Genomic DNA, 18,480 nt, shown 5'->3' on the forward strand with positions numbered 1-18,480 from the left:
ATAATAATGTAGATGCTGCAGTTGGTAAAGAAGATTTCAATCAAATTAGAGCGGTTTTTCGCATCTCAAAGGGGTGTACTTGGGAGGTTTTGTGCATAGAATTCCCAAGACAAGTGTTCTCGAAACTGAGCTCCATGCTATTTGTGTAGGCATATGCTATACCGTAGAAAGAAATATGTTATCTGTTTACGTGGAGTCTGACTCTTTACAAGCAATCGATTGTTTGAAACTAAGTGCTCAAAATCAAGAAAGGATGACAAGGATTATTGTGGTGATTCGAGAGTTGGTAGATTTGCATGGAGAAGCAAATATGGTTGCCTATTGAATGACGAAGAGAACAACATTGAGTTTCCTACGCATTTCTTTCAGGAACCCCCTCAAAGTATAGAGGAGTTCCTTCAGGTGGATTGTTTGATCAGCTCTCCTCAAATTGATTTGGGTTTTTTAACCCCGTTTATGTATAAAAAAAAAAAACCTCCGAAGTACTTAATCAAACACTACAACAAAAAATATTATTGTTTTCACCTTTCTTTGACTCGATTTTTTATGATCACAGAATCTTTTTATGGTAAGAAACGTCCGAATAAACAGCACTACAAAGGGTTTGTAAAAAATGTGTTTTTTTAGACGTCTTTTCACATTTGTTTAGAATGGTCAAAGGGATTTGTTGTTGGCTGTTCACATTAATGCAGAGCAGTGAAGTCGAGCTCAAGAGATTTCCAAGAATGACGAAATGTGTGAACTATCAAACTAAAACACGGAGCGTGAATTGACAAACAGAAATCGTATTTACTGGGGTAGGTGGGGGCAGTTTATGCAAAGAAAGTAAGCGATCAAACAGTCCAAACTATGACTTCGGGCGTAAGAATTGACAATCAGAGATTTAGCAAGCAGTCAGAATTCTGGATTCGGGAGTGACAATGAAAAAGCACTGAATTCGATTCGCCGACTGGAAGTGCGCTTGATTCAGGTGTTGCGAGGTACTGGATCATCCTCTGCAAAAGCAAGCTATTGGAGTTGATAAGGGAAGTGGGTTCTCTCAGGCATTGGAAGCAAAGGCGGTGGCAAAGGCTAAGCAGTTCTCTTGTAGGTTCTAATGGGGTGAGGCTAAAAAGTCTTTTCTTTGTCTCAGAATGGAATGGGTTTGAAACTCTGGATTGGGTTCAGCTTTAGCAGCTCCGGGTCTCCATCAATAGAAGACAGATCTCAATTGGACTAAATTAGAAGTTCAGAAAGCTCTCCCTGCAGTAGATTTTGGGCACTGCGTAAGTTCTCAACTATTCTTTCTGTTTGCATTTTCTCACTGATGATTATTGTTTTGCCTCTATTTGGTGTTCTAACTTCTCAGGCAAAGGTGAGTGTTGAAGAACGATTAGATTGGAAGCTGTATGAGTTTGGGTCACGAATCATAGGGAGAGTTTTAATTCTTCTCCCTGGAACTTACTTAGGGGGAATGGGTTTACCTGGACAGAGGGGTTACCTTGAGATTTTAGAATGCAAGGGGAGGAGGGGTGGAAATCAGAAAAGAAGTTCAAACCCACGATCATAATTGTTGCATATTTTCAAACCCTCTTTCTTGTTCCGTTTTTCAGATTATCATGTACGTATCATCCTATTTCTTGCATATTTTTCAAACCCAGGTCTTCTTTGTCAACACAAGAGGTAGGGGGAGAAAGAAAAGAAATTTCTTGAAACAGACATCTGGTCTATATCATTTAGACGTTGTGAGGGGAAAGACAAAAAACATGGCTGTCTTGATCAAGTGAGTGCATCAGCAATTCACTTACATATCTTTAAGTCACTTGGTATAATTATTCTTTCTTGAAGGTAGGAGAGTCAAATCTCTCCTCCTCCTGTGCCCCTTCTTCTTTTTTCTTCCTTGAAGGATAATTTATGTCTTTGTAGTTAGCAAAGTTGTCAAGGCGTCCTGACCTAGTGTTTTCTTGTTGCTTTGCTTGGTGTTCCCTTGGTTTTCGTTCCCTTCTATCGCCTTGTCGCCTTGACAACCTTGGTGGTTAGTGGATGTTTAGGGTCTCATGAAGGTCTTCTTGTAAACACCTTGTAAGCCACCTGGCAGTTTCTGTTTTGTCTCAGTTGTAGCCTAACTGTCTCCAAACTTTACTATCATAAATAAAACTGGAACCTCAGATTGATTTCTGAGAGATATTTACGTGGTATTATCAGAAACAAACCAAACTCATCTGTGTTCTGTTTGGTTTCTTCAGGGAGAAGCTATGGAAAGAAGTAGGGATGACATAATTGTATCCCTTCATGTGGCAGTCGTGCTCGACAAATTATCCTCACAAGCATTAAGAGATTTTGGATTGGTGTGGCATGTGCAGAGTGAGTTATCTGCACTCTCAGATGTTCTTGGGAAAGTTCAAGAATTGCTCACATTTGCCGAGCAAGCTCAATCAAGGAATATCTTGGTGAAACGCTGCCTAAGAAATCTCAGAGATATTTCTTACCAAGCTGAGGACATATTGGATGAATTCATTTTTCAATCTTGTAAGGAAAAAGATGAGAGATATCCAGGTGGAAAGGTAAATCTCTTACACTTTCCCTTTAACTTAAATGTGAATGGGATTTTACGCAAACATGAAGTAGCACCTCTAATAAATGATGAGCTCATAAAGAAACTAGAGGAGATTGAGAAGAAACTTGAAGATCACTATCTCAGAGAGTCACGAAATTGGAAATCACATTGTGTAATTGATGAAATAGATACGAGGCCAAAGAGCAGCTCTGCAGTTGATGAATCTTTTATTTTGGGGAGGAAGAGAGATCTAGAAGCAATAAAAAATAAGTTGTTGTCAAATACAAATGGAGACCAAAACAAGGTTTTCGTTATTGCCATTGTTGGGTTGGGTGGTGTAGGCAAGACAACTGTAGCCCAGCTTGTCTATAGTGATCCTGATGTATATAGACATTTTGAAAGAAGGGCTTGGGTTTGTGTTTCTACTGATTTTAGTGCTGTGAGATTGATCTCTGCAGTTCTAGAGTCGTTGACTAATAGAAATCCTAACTTGAGCAACTTAGAACCGCTTCAACGTGAATTGAGAAAAGAATTAATGGGGAAGCGAGTTTTAATCATCTTAGATGATGTTTGGACTGAAAAGAGAAATGATTGGGAGTCTCTGAGAGTTGCATTCATGGCAGCAGGGGAAGGAAGTAGAATAATAGTGACAAGTCGAAGTAGAAGAGTTTCATCAATGATGCACCCCATGTATACACATGATCTGCAAATTTTATCTGATGAAGAGTGTTGGTCAATAATGGAAAAGCACATATCTTCAAATTATGGCTCTATTTCTCCCAGCCTGGAACCGGTGGGCAGTAACATTGCGAGAAAATGCAAAGGATTGCCCTTGGCAGCAAGTACGCTTGCAGGTCTCTTATGCTCTAGTTCAGATGTAAATCACTGGGAAGAAGTCCTGAATAGTTGCATGTGGGACTTAGAAGAGAGCACTTTTCCAGCAGCTTTAAGTCTAAGCTATTATTTTCTCCCCACATATTTGAAGCAGTGTTTTGCTTATTGCTCTGTATTTCCTAAAGATTATCAATTTGATAAGCGCCGTCTCATCCAGCTGTGGATCGCAGAGGGGTTTGTTAGATCGAATGCTATGAGAATGAAAGATAAAGCTGTTGAATATTTCGATCATTTGGTTCATAGGTCACTCTTTCAGCACAGCAATAAATATAAGGATTTATATGTAATGCATGATCTTGTGCTGGATCTAGCACAAGCAGTTTCAGGAGAGGTGTATGGTCCACTTAAGTGCTCGAAATTGAGCAATAGATCCAAAGAGACCCGTTATTCATCCATGTGTTGTGTAAATGTCATAAACATGGACAAAGATCATCAGCACAAGAGGTTATCTACATTGGTACATCTACGTTGTCGTAGTTGTCATTTCACGGATTTCTTTATTGATTCTTTTGTAGGACTGAGATACTTACGTGTGTTAGATTTATCTGCTTCAAATATTGAGATGCTTCCGGATGATATTGGTGATTTGAAATGCCTACACTATGTCAACCTCTCGTATGCTCATAACATTGAACATTTACCGGAGTCATTGTGTCAGCTTTTTAATCTACAGTCACTGATCCTCCGTTTTTCAGGGATACGTGAATTACCTAGAGGCATGAGGTATCTATGTAATCTTCAGCATCTAGACCTTTATGAGTGCAGAAACTTACTTTCCATGCCACAGGGAATTGGGAGATTAACAAGTCTCAAGACATTGTCTGAGTTTCATGTTTCCAAAATTGATGATGGCTGTGGGATAAGAGAGTTGAAGGAGTTGAGGCAGCTTGAGGGTGCACTTTCAATCTGCAAATTACAAAATGTGATTAATCCACTTGATGCTCACGAAGCTGATTTGAAGAATAAGCAGAAAGTTGATGAGTTAAATTTCATGTGGAATTGCGGTGGTGACAAAGATGTTGAGGTTTTTGAAAGTTTACAACCTCATACGGAGCTGAGAAGTTTAGTCATCTTCAATTACAGTGGGTTAACATTTCCAAGATGGTTGCTGATGGACTTGCCAAGCTACAAGAAGTTAGTTTCTCTGACACTCAAGTTCTGCTGGGAATGCAAAGTCCTCCCTCCAGTTGGGGAGCTGCCCCTATTGGAATCTCTACACTTACAACACATGAAGTTGGAAGAATGGTCTGGCAGCTCTAGAAGTGAGGTAACTGAATTCCCTAGCCTCCTGAATCTAACCATTGATGATTGTCCCGAACTGAGGATACTACCAGAACCACTTCTTTCAAGTCCGAGACTATGTGAATTGCATTTCAATGGCTGTCCAAAGCTCAGGATGTTGCCTAATGCAGGACTGAGAAGGCTCACCTCACTCAAAAATCTTCATCTTGGGTATAAGATGGAAGGGCTGGTGGAGTTTCTGGATGAGAGTGAGACTCTACCTCCGAACCTGAATCGCCTTTATATCCGTGATTGCAAATCGCTACCCAAGGGGTTGAGAAACCTGTCCTCACTGGAACATCTGGAATTTAGCCCTGCTTGTAAAGCTCAGTATAGCCCCATGGAGCTCCCCAGAAATGTCATTGTTACTGAAGGTTGGGGCTCTAGAGGACCTTGGCCCTACAGTTGCTGAAACAGTTGTAATGAAATAGATTAAAAGTCATTCAGAAATCCATTGTTTGGGAGCTTTTTGGTTTATCAAAATCTTACATTACATTGAGTCTGATCTCCATGTCAACAAATATTCAAAATTGGATCTGTAAAGATAGGTTTCTTTTGGAGACTTCTGCTTACCCAATTCCCTGGGTAGCATTGTACATGTATGACAGAGAAACATGAGGCCTAGAAAATGATCAGACTTGGCCTTGATCAATCTGATTTTTCCTTGACTTGGCAATTTTAACTGAGTCATGCCCTAATCATCGAGCTTGCTTATTAATCATTTTACATTTTTTTTATTTGATAAAAGAAAAAGATCATATTAATCCCAAACCATCAATAAAGAGTGATTTTATTCCATGCCCATGTGTTCATAGACTTCCAAGCAAGGGGCCAAAACCGAATGTCATCTAAAAAACTGTGGTCTAAAATTTTGAACTCTGATAAGATCTTTGGATTTTCAGAAGAACTACTAAAACTCTATCATACGGCAAAATTATGTCAAATTGGTAGTTGCCCCCTTTTCAGTTAGAAGTATTAGTTGGTTTAGAATGAGCATGTAATGAGGGGAAAGCTGAAAAGCTTTTATTGTTGTGGAATGATCTACAGGTTTTTCTGTTCTGTTGAAACTGATTATTGAATGAGAGAGACAGTTACAGTAACTGTGAGAGATTGGTGAAGGGTACAAAACTACAAGGATAGGTGAAGCTTTTAATCAGTGTTGCTACTTGCTGTATGTTTTGAAATCCATATAAACTCACCAGTCTTGAGTCTTTGTCATTTGGCCTATGTTGTAGATCCTTTCTCTCATATCAACTGTTTTTCTCAGCTAAATGAATCTCTTGCATGAATTCTGTTATGCCATTACTTTGAGATCTTTTCTTTAGCTGTCCAAGGTCATGATTTTGAGATTTGAACACAAGGTGCATTTCTTAGGCTTGCTTGAAAAAAATTTCTATGAGGTCTCTTTCACATCCCAAGTCCCATTTACTCATTTTTCTGTCCACCTTTATCATATTCTGATGCTTTGAGTTCATGATCTCCTGAGCTAGTAACTCCTCTTATGTTATTTAATTGTATTTTGCAGTTTGTGCTTCACAGCAGGAGGCTGCATCAGATTTTAGCAGGCTCAAGAAGCTTGATTCTCTTCAATTTGGTAGTGGTGGTGGTGCTGCTGCAACAAAATATTGAAAATGTTTCATTTTGTCAATGTAAACAAGACTAATTGAATTGGTGTGAAATTTACATTTTGTCAATCAAATCTGTTTAGTTTTTTTGCTTGAGAATCTGCTGCTACTTGAACTTGAACTAATGCTGTTGCTAGTTGCAATAAATAGAATTGGTGAATGTTCAGCTATAAATAGTTTTGTAATATTTTTTAAATGGATGCAAGCTGGTTAAGGAATTTAAGAGAGAAATAGTTGGGAAGGGATACGTTTTTTCAATATATCAGAGTAAATCACATTCTTACCAGTGTTTTTCAGTTCATATAAGTACATGCCCATTAAAGCAACTTAAAAAAAAATGATAAGAATGAATTTTTGATCAAAATTCATAATAAACAAAAAATCTATTATGGATTATGCGATTTTTTTTTTGTTCTTTTAAATAAAAATAGGTTTCATAATAGATAACAAACATGGAAAAAAAATATACGAAAATAAGAAATTGAATGCAAAAAATAAAATAAATGATGCATTATGTTAAGAAATTCTCAATTTTGATAGTTTGTATTTCCCATCCCGTTGAAAACCAGGTTGTAAGATTCAAACCCATGGACAGCGGCAAATGAGTTTTCTTATATTATTATATTATATAAAGGAGTGGGATGTGATGGTTGTCGGCAAGGGTTGAATCTACGACGGCTTAACTAAGTTACTAACTGACCAACCTGCATTGGCCAAAAAAATGAGTGATTTTAAGAAACAAACATTTTCTTTTAAAAGAGAAGTATGGATCTTGTCAGTTAACAAACCTTGCTTTGACAAAAAAAAAAAAAAAAAAAAAATTTTTACTTCAAGGCTTGCTTGGTTACATGAATCAGAGATTTCCAATCTCTTGATTCAAGAACGCAAGATTTATACCAATTTGATTGTAAAAATTCCTGAATTCCTGAAATCTAGATATTCATCTTTTTACACTAAAAACATAAATCTATAGATTTATGGGTATGGGGTAAATTTCTGGACTTTATATCTACTTTAAGAGTGCTAAACATTTGCAAATTCACAAAAATCATAGATTTCTGATTCAGATTAATCAAACAGTTAATTTTATGGCTTATGACTCCATAGATTTGAAATCGCTAGATATTTGAATTTTGAAGAATCATATAATCAAACAAGCCCTTAGTTAATTTGGTGACGGTTACCACTGGATGGTTGAAACGTGGTTGAGATTTCGCCATCATCCACGTTTGGACCATTCAACATCTTTAGATGTTCATATGTGCAGGCCTTCTTATTTATTTATTTATTTATTTTCAGTTTTATGATTAAAAGAAAGTTGCCATTGGCTGTTTCATGGAATCAAATTGAAATTGAAATTAAAGAAGAAGAAGACATGGCGGCTTCCCTTCAAAACTTTATCGAAATTGAAGTAGACAATGGCAGCTTCCCTTCAAGAATCAGACTTCAAGGAAGGAGTCTGGAAAATCCCTTCTACTTTCAGATAATTTTTTTTCTTATTAAGTCAAGAGATTCTTCATTTTTTTCTTCATCCCTTCTTCCTGAAAGAAATTAATGTTGCTGGTTCTGGTTCAGTAGAGAACCTTTTCATCACAAACTTAGTTTCGTTCGAGAAGGTATGGAAAGAAGTGGTGAAGACATAATTGTATCCCTCGGCGTAGCCCGCTTGCTTGACAAATTATCTTCACATGCATTGAGGGATTTTGGACTGGCATGGTCCGTGCAAGGTGAGTTATCTACACTCTCAGATCTTTTAGGGAGTATTCAAGAATTGCTCAAATTTGCAGAGCAAGCTCAAGTAAGGAATATCTTGGTGAAGCGCTGCTTGAGGGATCTCAGAAATGTTACTTACCAGGCTGAGAACATACTGGATGAGTTCATCTATGAAGCTTGTAAGGAGAAAGATGAAAGATTTCGAGGTGGAGAGGTACGTTTGCACTTCCTTTCTAACTTAAATGCAAATGGGCTTTTGCGTAAACCAGAAATTGTACCTCTTATACATGATGAACTTATAAAGAAACTAGAGGCAATTGAGAAGAAACTTGAAGAACACTATCTCAGAGAGTCTGGAAATAAAAAATCTCATGGTTTTGTAATTGATGAAATAGATTCTAGGCCAAGGAGTGGTTCTCTAGTCGATGAGTCTCTTACTGTGGGGAGGAAAGAAGATAAAGAGACAATAAAAAATAAGTTGTATCAAGATGAAAATCAGAACTGGGTTTCTGTTATTGCCATTGTTGGATTGGGAGGTGTAGGCAAGACAACTCTAGCCCAACTTGTCTACAATGATCCTGATGTAGAGAAACATTTTCAAAATAGAGCATGGGTTTGTGTCTCTACTCATTTTAGTCCTGTTAGATTGATCTCTGAAATTCTAGAGTCATTGACCGGGCAGAATCCTAACTTGAGAAACCCAGACTCACTTCAACGCAAGCTAAGAGAAGAATTAAGGGGGAAGCGAGTTTTAATCATCTTAGATGATGTTTGGACTGAAAAGAACAAGGATTGGGAAACTCTGAGAGTTGCATTCATGGCGGCAGGGGAAGGAAGTAGAATAATTGTAACAACTCGAAGTAGAAGAGTTTCATCAATGATGCACCCCATATATACCCATGATCTACAAGTTTTAACTGATGAAGAATGTTGGTCAATAATGGAGAGGCACATATCTATAAGTAATGGCACTATTGCTCCCAGCCTGAAATCAATGGGTTGGAAAATTGCAAGGAAGTGCAAAGGATTGCCCTTGGCTGCAAGTACCCTTGCTGGCCTTTTAAGCTCTAGTTCAGATATAAACCACTGGCAAGAAGTCTTGACCAGTTGCTTGTGGGACTTAGAAGAGAGTGACTTGCCAGCTGCCTTAAGTCTAAGCTATTATTTTCTTCCCACAAATTTGAAGCAGTGTTTTGCTTATTGCTCTGTATTTCCCAAAGATTATAAATTTGACAAGCAACGTCTCATCCAACTGTGGATATCAGAAGGATTTATTGGATGGAACACAACACGAATGAAAGTTAAAGGTAGCCAATACTTTGATGATTTGCTGCATAGGTCTTTCTTTCGGTACGACATTGAAGATAAGGATAGATTTGTAATGCATGACCTTGTACATGATTTAGCACAAGCAGTTTCAGGAGTGCTGTATGATAGATTTTCATGTGGGAAGTCTATCCGTAGCTCCAAAGAGACCCGCTATTTGTCCATGTGTTGTGTAAAATTCATAAGCAGGAACATGTATAATGATTACAAGAGGTTATCCACATTGATAAATCTAGGTCATGAAGCTGATATATTTTATTCTCGGCGAATTTACCATATTGAATCTTTTGGAGGACTGAGATACTTGCGTGTCTTAGATTTGTATGGTTGTAAAATTAAGAGGCTTCCAGATGATATTAGCAGCTTGAAATGCCTGCACTGTATTAACCTCTCTTATGCTCGTAATATAGAATGACTGCCAGAATTAATGTGCAGTCTTTTCAATCTACAGTCACTGATACTCTGTTATTCCGGAATACGTGAATTACCTGGGGGCATGAAGTATCTACGCAATCTCCAGCATCTAGACCTTCATGGATGCATTGGCTTACATTCCTTGCCAGAAGGAATTCGGAAATTAAGTAGTCTCAAGACATTGTCGATGTTTCCTGTCTCAAAAGACAATGATGTTTGCAGGATAAGCGAGCTGAAGGAGCTGAGGCAGCTTGAGGGGGCACTTTCGATATGGTCACTACAGAATGTGATTGATCCTTTGGATGCTAGGGAACTTGATTTGATGAATAAGCCCAAAGTTGATGAGTTATATTTTAGCTGGGATTACAATGGGGATAAAGATGTTGAGGTTTTTGAAAATTTACAACCTCACACTGAGCTGAGGAGTTTATGTATCTTCAGGTATGGTGGGATAACATTTCCAAGATGGTTGATGATTGATTTGCCAAGATATGATAAACTAATCTCTCTGACACTCAGTTCCTGCTGCGAAAGCCAAGTGCTGCCTCCGATAGGGGAGCTGCCCCTACTGGAGTCTCTACACTTGGTACGCATGAAGAAGTTGGAAGAGTTTTCTAGCAACTCAGGAGGAGAGGAGACTGAATTCCCTAGCCTCCTAAGTCTAACCATCGAGGACTGTCCCAAATTGAGAATGCTACCACAGCCACTTCTGTCAAGTTCAAGACTATGTGAATTGCATTTTGATGGCTGCCAAAAGCTCAGGATGTTGCCTTTTGAAGGACTAAGTAGACTCACCTCACTCAAAAATCTCCATCTTGGGTATAATATGGAAGGGTTGGTGCAGCTTCTGGATGAGACTGAGACTTTCCCTCCAAATCTTTATTGCCTTTATATCCGTGACTGTAAATCACTACCCAAGGGGTTGAGAAACCTGTCTTCACTGAAACATCTGAAATTTAGTCCAGTTTGTACAGCACACTTTAGCCCTGAGGAGCTCCCCAAAAATGTCATCATTACTAGAGGTTTGTGATGCTGACCCTGCACAAGTGTGTGCCCGTACAATACAGGTAACTTTAACTTTAAGCTATCCTACAGTTCCTACCAAAACTTTTAAAAATGTATACCCATACAATGTAGGCCACTTTACCCTTCTGTATATTTACAAAAAGAATCATATCTAAATGTAATAGGTATTTGGTAAATCAGTCTATTGTAGGTCTGTGCAATGGTGGTTCCTGAGCATTTGAAGATAAGACTCACACATTTGCTCTTGGGCTGCCTATAAGAGCTAGGCATCAGGCCTCCAGAGGGCCTTGGCCATACAATTGATGAAACTATTTAAATTGGAAGTCCATAATTAAGGATATAAGTCATGCGAAATCATTGTCTAGGAATTTTCAGTTCGTGAACTAAGTTCGCTGTATCATTATTATTTTTTTATGCTTATTTTAGTGATGGTAACTTTATTGAATCAGGAAAACCGTATGGATTTAGGGGACAAACTATGCAATTCATTGCATGTTCAATTTAAAACAAAATGCTAGCAAGAGCATATGATTAGAAAAAAATTAAACTCTTCGGTTCTTTCATTAACTTTAGACTGTACCTCTTTCCTGTTTGTCCTACTTGGAATATAGATGAAAATACATGCATATGTATCTGTTTGGATTAGCTTCTATATAAATTTATCATTCCATTTTTTCCCATGTTCTCTCTCTCTCTCTGGAATGGGTTCTTAGCTGATTGGTGTCTTATTGATGAAACTCAATTGGGTTCTTCTCTCTTGGGTTAACATTTTGTTTTGGTTTTCGACTTTTGTTCTGTCTATTTAAAGTTCAATTGGTTGCCATTTGATGATCAGATTCGGGTTAGAATGAACTATGCAGTAATTTAGTGTTCTGTAAAGGATAAGCCTTTCCTTTACATGTTGCATTTTGATGAAGTTGATTGTATGCCTTTCATAGAGGCTATATTATTTCCTTCTAGTATTTAATTTTGTTCAAAAAATTTGCAGACTGTTTAAGATGATGGACAGTTTGACCTTTGAGGACTTTATTGCCTTCCTGTTGGCTTTCATTCCTAAAGCAAGCATTAAACAGAAAAGTCGAACATAGGTTGGTTTCTCCATGATGTCAAAGTTACTCCATATTATAGAATTGTTTTAAATTTAAGAAAATGCAACTACCATGAAATTCCATGATGACTGTTTGCATTCCTTATTTTTAGCTTCTGTATGAAAGACTATATTCCTCCAAGCTTCAGATCATTGATTTATGTTAACACGCTGTCTATTTGTCTCAGTCTTCTTCAAAATATATGATATAGACAGCAATCAGAAGCTGACTTTCAAAGATGTGTCAGAGTTGTTCAGGGATTTTACTGGTTCATCCATATCAGAGTAGCCGAGAGAGGTATATCCATTATTTACAGTTCTCTGCTATAGTCAGTCAACTTGAATCTAAACTCTGATGGTATCAGCGTGCATCACTCTTTTTGCCGAAAGTGGATCTCTTAACCTCATCTTGCAATACCAAAACAGACTTGTCTCAACCTTAAAATATGTCCCATTAAAGCATTGAGTGTGAAACTTCACTTAAAAAAAATAAAATTGCTGTACAAAATTCATGGTCAGATAGTTCAGGTTGAAGCCTTGAGAACTTCATTTACTGAGGACATTTATTATTTATTTGAGATTTTTACTTGTGTTTCTTTAACAAGTAAAGCTGATTTAATCAGGTGAAACTAACCGTCTTGTTTGCTTGGATCAGATGTCTGTGGGCCAATTCAGTAAATTCTGCATAAATCAAATCTGAAGTTGGGTTTATGCTTTTAGGACCATTTAATTTCCTTAATTTATTAATTCTTTTAATGATTAACTGCATCCGAATTTGGGATGTTGAAATGAGTTGTTGTCCCTGCTCTGATTATGTCATCATATATGGCATCTTGTTGTTGTCTTTATCTAAATCATAGAAGGCTCAACCTGATGCAGTGGCAAAGGTTGCTCTTTTGTGACCAACTTGTAGTGGGTTTGAATTTGAAACTAACCTCTCAGAAAAAGCAGTTCTGAGGTTGTGAACATAGCTGTCAACAATAATGCTGCGATGGTGGGTGCCTGGTGCATGGATCATGGTTGTCATGGTGACCAGACAAGCAAGGCATCCCCCGCCCGGGAGGGTGGGTGGGGGGTGGGGGTTCAAGGCAACACCAAGTGCATAGGCGCCACCAAGGGGCATGGGATGCCTGTGTGCCGCCTTGACAACTATGCATTGCAGTATATGCCTGAGTTATACACCCCTGCAATGGTTCTAGAGAATGTGTTATCAGTCTTGCAAACATATAGATGCTAGCTGCCTCTTGTCAGGATTTGAGCAGTAGGATGCACCCAAGAGTGCTTTTGGTGGGTCTCATATCAATTATTGAGTTACCAAAGGTATTATTAGGTAATGTAGCTTGGACAGATATGAGAAAGTAGTGTATGAGGGGTTAATATGGTTCAACATCATGTAGAGATTATATAACTGCGAGTCTTGTGACCCATTTATTTCTCACTGAAGTGAACTGCAATTGTTAGGATTTACTTGCTCAAGCTCCTAAGCTGCTAACTGCAATTAATCACAACTTTCAAGCTACTATGTTGGAACTTTGAGGTGAAATGTCTCCAGATTATCTCCTTCCATTTCTATGCATGTCAGGTTGGTTTCAGAATACATGTCTTTGAATCAAAATTATTGCCAGTCCTTGGGAAATTTGGAAGTAGGATTTCTCAAATTTTTTCTTATGCTTTGTATGTGATGATTGTGATTTGCTGATTTATTTGCGTTTAGAAAAACCAAGTCCAAACCCCCCATCCCTCCCTTTTGTTGCCTGATTCATATTGACAGGATTGGGTACATTGGTCAATTAGTTAGAAGGCTGAGTAACTTTTAGAGGTTTCTTTTTAGCTTTGAACCGAATCAGACTGGTATCACCTGAGAACCATCAAGGTCCACTGATATTTTTGAATTATGCTATTGTATTACCCATAATCTTATTGGCTTTTGATTATTATGACATTGCATGATCAGTTCTTTATCAGAGGCTTTGCAGATTAAATGATTGTGGGGTTGCTGAGTTAGTTTCTTATCTATTTACTTTTCTCTTAATATCCAGGCCAAGCATTGTAGTTTGCCAGGTGAAGATAAAGGTCTTGCTTCTCCTCATCATCAGAGACTCCCCTTAGCCGCCTCCACAAACAGAAGCCTGTAGCACTATAATTTGAGATGCAACGCAACAGAGAACCAAAGGCTGACTCGGGATCATCTCCCTGTCGGGGGAGCACAAAGTGCTTCCCGACCACAAAAACAGTGGGGACCACAGGTGAAAAATGCTTTTTGGGAGAAAAAAGGGGTTTCCTGTGGGCCCACTATGTTTTTGTGGGTGGGAAGCTGTGCTCCCCTGACGGGGAGATGATCCTGACTCCCAAAGGCTGGCCGTCACAGCAAGAACTTGCTGCCTTGCAGTAGTTGGAAAAGATTGGAGGAAGAGGAGGATTTGAGAGGACCGGTGATGAATACTTAAAATAATTACCAGAGAAGGGATCTCCCAATGTGAGATACTCATAATTGCAGTAACCATGCTCATCAAGACTGACAAACTGATTATTTGAGTTTGCTGCTTCAGTGTAATTCATGAGATTTGTTGATCCTTCAAAGTCTAATGTGCAATATGGAAGTCATTTGATTGAAGAAAAAGAAACTTTGAATTGCTTGTTTGTTGAATGTGTTATGTTAAAAGTGTCAAAAAACCAAATTCCAATGGAAATCCAAAGCCATTGTCTAGAATTTCTTCTCTTGGCTTTGTTGGTGCTTAGTTTCTTAGGAAAATTACGTGATTAGTTGCTTTTAGGTTTCTCCTTACAAAAATAGCCACTCAATGTTTCATTTTACAAAATTAGTCAAAACTAAGTTTGCATTTACCTAGCCAAAATATTGATTTTTCACCTCTTTGGATATTTATTACCCCTAAAACTGATTACATTGAGTGGGAAAATCACTATTTTGCCAAAAGGGAAAAATCATTGTTTTTTCATACCCTTTGGACATTTTCACCCTTATGTTGCTATGGTCAATTTTAGGGGTAAAAAGTCTTAAGAGGTGAAAAAACACTATTTTGGTTAGTTTTATAAATGCAAACTCAGTTTTAACTAATTTTGTAGAGTGAAACATTGAGTGGCTATTTTTGTAAGGGGAAACCTAAATGTAGTTAATCATGTAATTTTCCCAAGTTTATTTGGGTCCTATCAGACTCAGACCCAAAAAAAAAAATTAACCCATATGAAGTATGCTAGTTATTGGATTTTGAGATTTTCAGTGTCACCCCTAAGTTATTGCCTAAAATTAATGTCAACATTTACATTACTTAATTTATCAATTAGACCCTTATAAAAAAATATGTATCAATAACACTTTTGCTATTAGAAAATCAACCTTATAAAAAAATATATATCAATAACACTTTTGCTATTAGAAAATCAAAGTTAAGTGCTAATGTAAATCAAACTTTTCAAAGAGACAAGAATACATTTGAACAAAAAACCCTATGATCAAGATTTAGAGTATCGGTATCAAATATCGTATCGGTTAGGTGATTTTAAGAGACGTATTGTCTTATATCGAGTATTGCATCGCTTTAGCTACTGTATTTTAGTGTAATTCAATGGAGAGACGTATCGAGATGTATCTTATCGGTTGTGTCAAATATGGATACGTATCGAGTAGTATCGTATGGTATCGTGGGATACTTTAAACCTTGTCTATGATTGACTTCTCTTCGTTTTCTCCACCGTCTACAACCGTCATTTTCTTTTTTTCTTACATTTTCATGATTTTTATTTTTGCGTAAATTTTTTTTTTTCGAAGGTCTGATTGATAAATTAGATAACTATGCCTAGGGGTGACATTAATATTATGAGTAAATCGGGGGGTGTCGCTGATAATTTTTTTATTGGATTTTAACTGGTTCTCTGCTGTTTGTGAGGGAACTGAAGAATAGCAACGACGGAGGAGTGTGAAAACTGCGGATGTGAAAAATGGCACCATCTTCATCTTCTCTGATCTTTAACTTCCTTCGCCAGAACATTCGTAGACTGCAAAACCCTTACTACCCAGGAAAAACTACTCGAAATCTCATCGTGGAAGGACGAGGAGATGGAACGCAAGAAGAACCCCAAGTCATGGATGGAAAGCTTCAGCTCCAATTCACAGAACAAATGGTGGATGAGGTCTGCAAGATCATACGAACACGACCCAGATGGGAACAGACACTACTCTCTGATTTCCCCTCTCTCAGACACAGTATGTTCGATCCTAACTGCGTTGGAGAGATCATTAAGCGTCAAAATAATGCTTTCCTATCTCTCCGTTTCTTTCAATGGGTCTGCTCTCAGCCTGGTTTCTCTCCTGATCCTCAATCTTGCTCCTTTCTCTTCGATGCCCTTATCGAAGCCAAAGCGGCCAAGGCTGCAAAATCGATTCTTCTGAGCTTTCCTGGATTTCAACCTCAACCTTCTTCCTTGGAATCCCTTATTCGATGTCTCTGCCGTGATGGGGAAATCTACGATGCTCTTGATATGTTTTCATTGCTCAAAAATTTGAATCTTGTGCCTTCTCTATCAGTTTGGAATTCAGCTTTATTGGGTTCTCTGAGTATTGGAAGAACCGATCTAGTTTGGGATTTGTATGCCAAGATGATGGAATCTGGCCTCATTGGCGACGTTGACACTGTTGGGTATCTAATCCAAGCCTTCTGCCGGGACGACAAGCTCTCTGAAGCCTATGAGCTTCTCCGACAAGTGATTGAAGCTGGGCATACCCCGGATGTAAAAGCCTTCACTAAATTGATTTCTGGATTTTGCAGAGATAGAAATTATACTATGGTCTCAAGGCTTCTCCATTTAATGATAGCCAAGGATCGACCTCCTAATATCTTTACTTATCAGGAAATCATTCATGGGCTCTGCAAGAACGGTATGCGCAATGAAGCTTTCCGGGTCTTCAATGATCTCAAGGACAGAGGTTATGTTCCTGATAGAGTTATGTACACTACAGTTATTGATGGTCTCTGCAAGATGGGTAAATTAGGGGAAGCAAGGAAGCTTTGGTTTGAGATGATTCATAGAGGATTTAAGCCGAATCACTATACATATAATGCGCTTATGGACGGGTACTGCAAGGCAGGTAATCTTGAAAAATCCCAGGAGTTATGTAGGGAGATGTGTGATAGTGGATACAGAGAGAGCACTGTAAGTTATAACACATTGATAGCAGGATTTTGTCTACATGGGATGACAGAGAAAGCACATGAGCTGTTTGAAGAAATGCCCAATAAAGGTGTTAAACGTGATGTGGTCACATACAATACTCTGATTCAAGGTCACTGTAAGGAAGGGAAGGTAGTTGAGGCTATGAACCTGTTCAATGAACTTAATGTGATGGGTTTGCAACCATCTACTTCATCTTACACACCTCTGATTCAAGCTCTTTGTGAAGAGGGAAATGTACAGGAAGCTATAGAGTTGCGGAAAGATATGCAAAATCGGAGTTTGGAGGCATTGAATTGTACTCATGATTATATCGTTACTGGATTTTGTAAACAGGGAAATCCTACAGAAGGCATGGAGTGGTTGACTAAAATGTCAACGAGTAAGCTCAGACCTAAGAAGAAAACTGTTAACACATTGGTTGATGCTCTCGCTTCAAATGATCGGTTTGATGATGCTTTGCTTGTTATAGATTCTCTATTTGGTATGGGTTATACTCTTGAAAAACCAGTTTGCCTCTCTCTAGTTAGCAGACTTTGCACAGATAATTTGAGAGCTCAAGCAGATATAGAAGCTGTTTTAGGAGGAGACTGAAGCCTCTTCTGTTTGTTGTAACTTAACAATTTTGTTCTTTTATTCTTCATTCTTTTCTGAAATCTATAACTTGTAACTTGAAATTTGTAATTTATGTGAGTGTCCGGTGCTCCTACATGGTTATGGAAAAAATCTTCTAAATTTTCACCTGTATCTCCACATATGATGGGTGAGATGAGATAGTGCTGAAATTTTGAAAGTTTATAATACTAATAATAGATCTGAACACCATGTCTAAGAGCAGTACAAAACCAAGAGTGGTTCAACAATTGTCTGCACCTTCCTGTCTGCCTTTCATTTACAGCTGAAATTTCCCGATTAAGAGTATGTGATTCATTGTTGAACATCAGGAAGATGCACTGGATATGAATTTAATGACTTTCTCAGCTTACAGCCTTACCCCATGGGAAGCCATCTTGAATGACCTCTTTCAAGAATAAACATTTTTTTCTTTTAGGTTGCAAAGAAAGTACATTCAGAGCTGGCTAAAACATGATCTGTCTACAAATGGTGTGGGCTGTGGTAGAGCAATAAGGGATTATAATGGTAGATATGTGGCAATTCAACTGGACTTGGGGATGTGGTGTGTGGGATCTGCCTGGCATGTGGTCTTGGTTCTCAACAGAGGAACTGAAAAAAATTGCAACTAGGGAAGTAAGTGGACTCAAGCATATGAGCAAATGGTCAGTCAAAATCACTTGACATATACAATTTCCTGTTAAACAAAATCCAGAGCAGCTATCAAGGCTGGCAAGTTTACTTTGCAGATCTGTTTTAACGATGGATTGAACTTAATT

The 18,480-nt window shown here is 38.1% G+C and overlaps 3 protein-coding genes across 3 annotated transcripts; all 3 read left to right on the forward strand.

Moving 5' to 3' along the window:
* The first annotated feature begins 665 nt into the window (after positions 1-665).
* Positions 666-5,847, forward strand: LOC149000194 (putative disease resistance RPP13-like protein 1). The gene is made up of 2 exons (XM_089141008.1): positions 666-1,265; positions 2,226-5,847. Exon 2 carries the CDS (start codon positions 2,235-2,237, stop codon positions 5,121-5,123), a length of 2,889 nt encoding a protein of 962 aa, XP_088997134.1. The 5' UTR covers positions 666-1,265; positions 2,226-2,234; the 3' UTR covers positions 5,124-5,847.
* A 1,900-nt stretch (positions 5,848-7,747) lies between these two features.
* Positions 7,748-12,942, forward strand: LOC149000195 (putative disease resistance RPP13-like protein 1). Its single transcript, XM_089140565.1, is given in 2 exon segments — positions 7,748-11,903; positions 12,091-12,942. A coding segment is annotated over 1 exon segment (2,865 nt). The 5' UTR covers positions 7,748-7,954; the 3' UTR covers positions 10,820-11,903; positions 12,091-12,942.
* Positions 12,943-15,794: 2,852 nt separating this feature from the next.
* LOC149000196 (Tetratricopeptide repeat (TPR)-like superfamily protein) lies at positions 15,795-17,835 on the forward strand. The gene has a single exon (XM_089139781.1). The coding sequence runs from the start codon at positions 15,860-15,862 to the stop codon at positions 17,681-17,683; it is 1,824 nt and encodes a 607-aa protein (XP_088995907.1). The 5' UTR covers positions 15,795-15,859; the 3' UTR covers positions 17,684-17,835.
* The last annotated feature ends 645 nt before the right edge of the window (positions 17,836-18,480 follow it).

This window comes from Hakea prostrata, chromosome 11 (genome assembly GCF_041222555.1).
Source record: "Hakea prostrata isolate BN-2017 chromosome 11, UWA_Hpros_2, whole genome shotgun sequence".
In the NCBI taxonomy this organism is placed as follows: Eukaryota; Viridiplantae; Streptophyta; class Magnoliopsida; order Proteales; family Proteaceae; genus Hakea; species Hakea prostrata.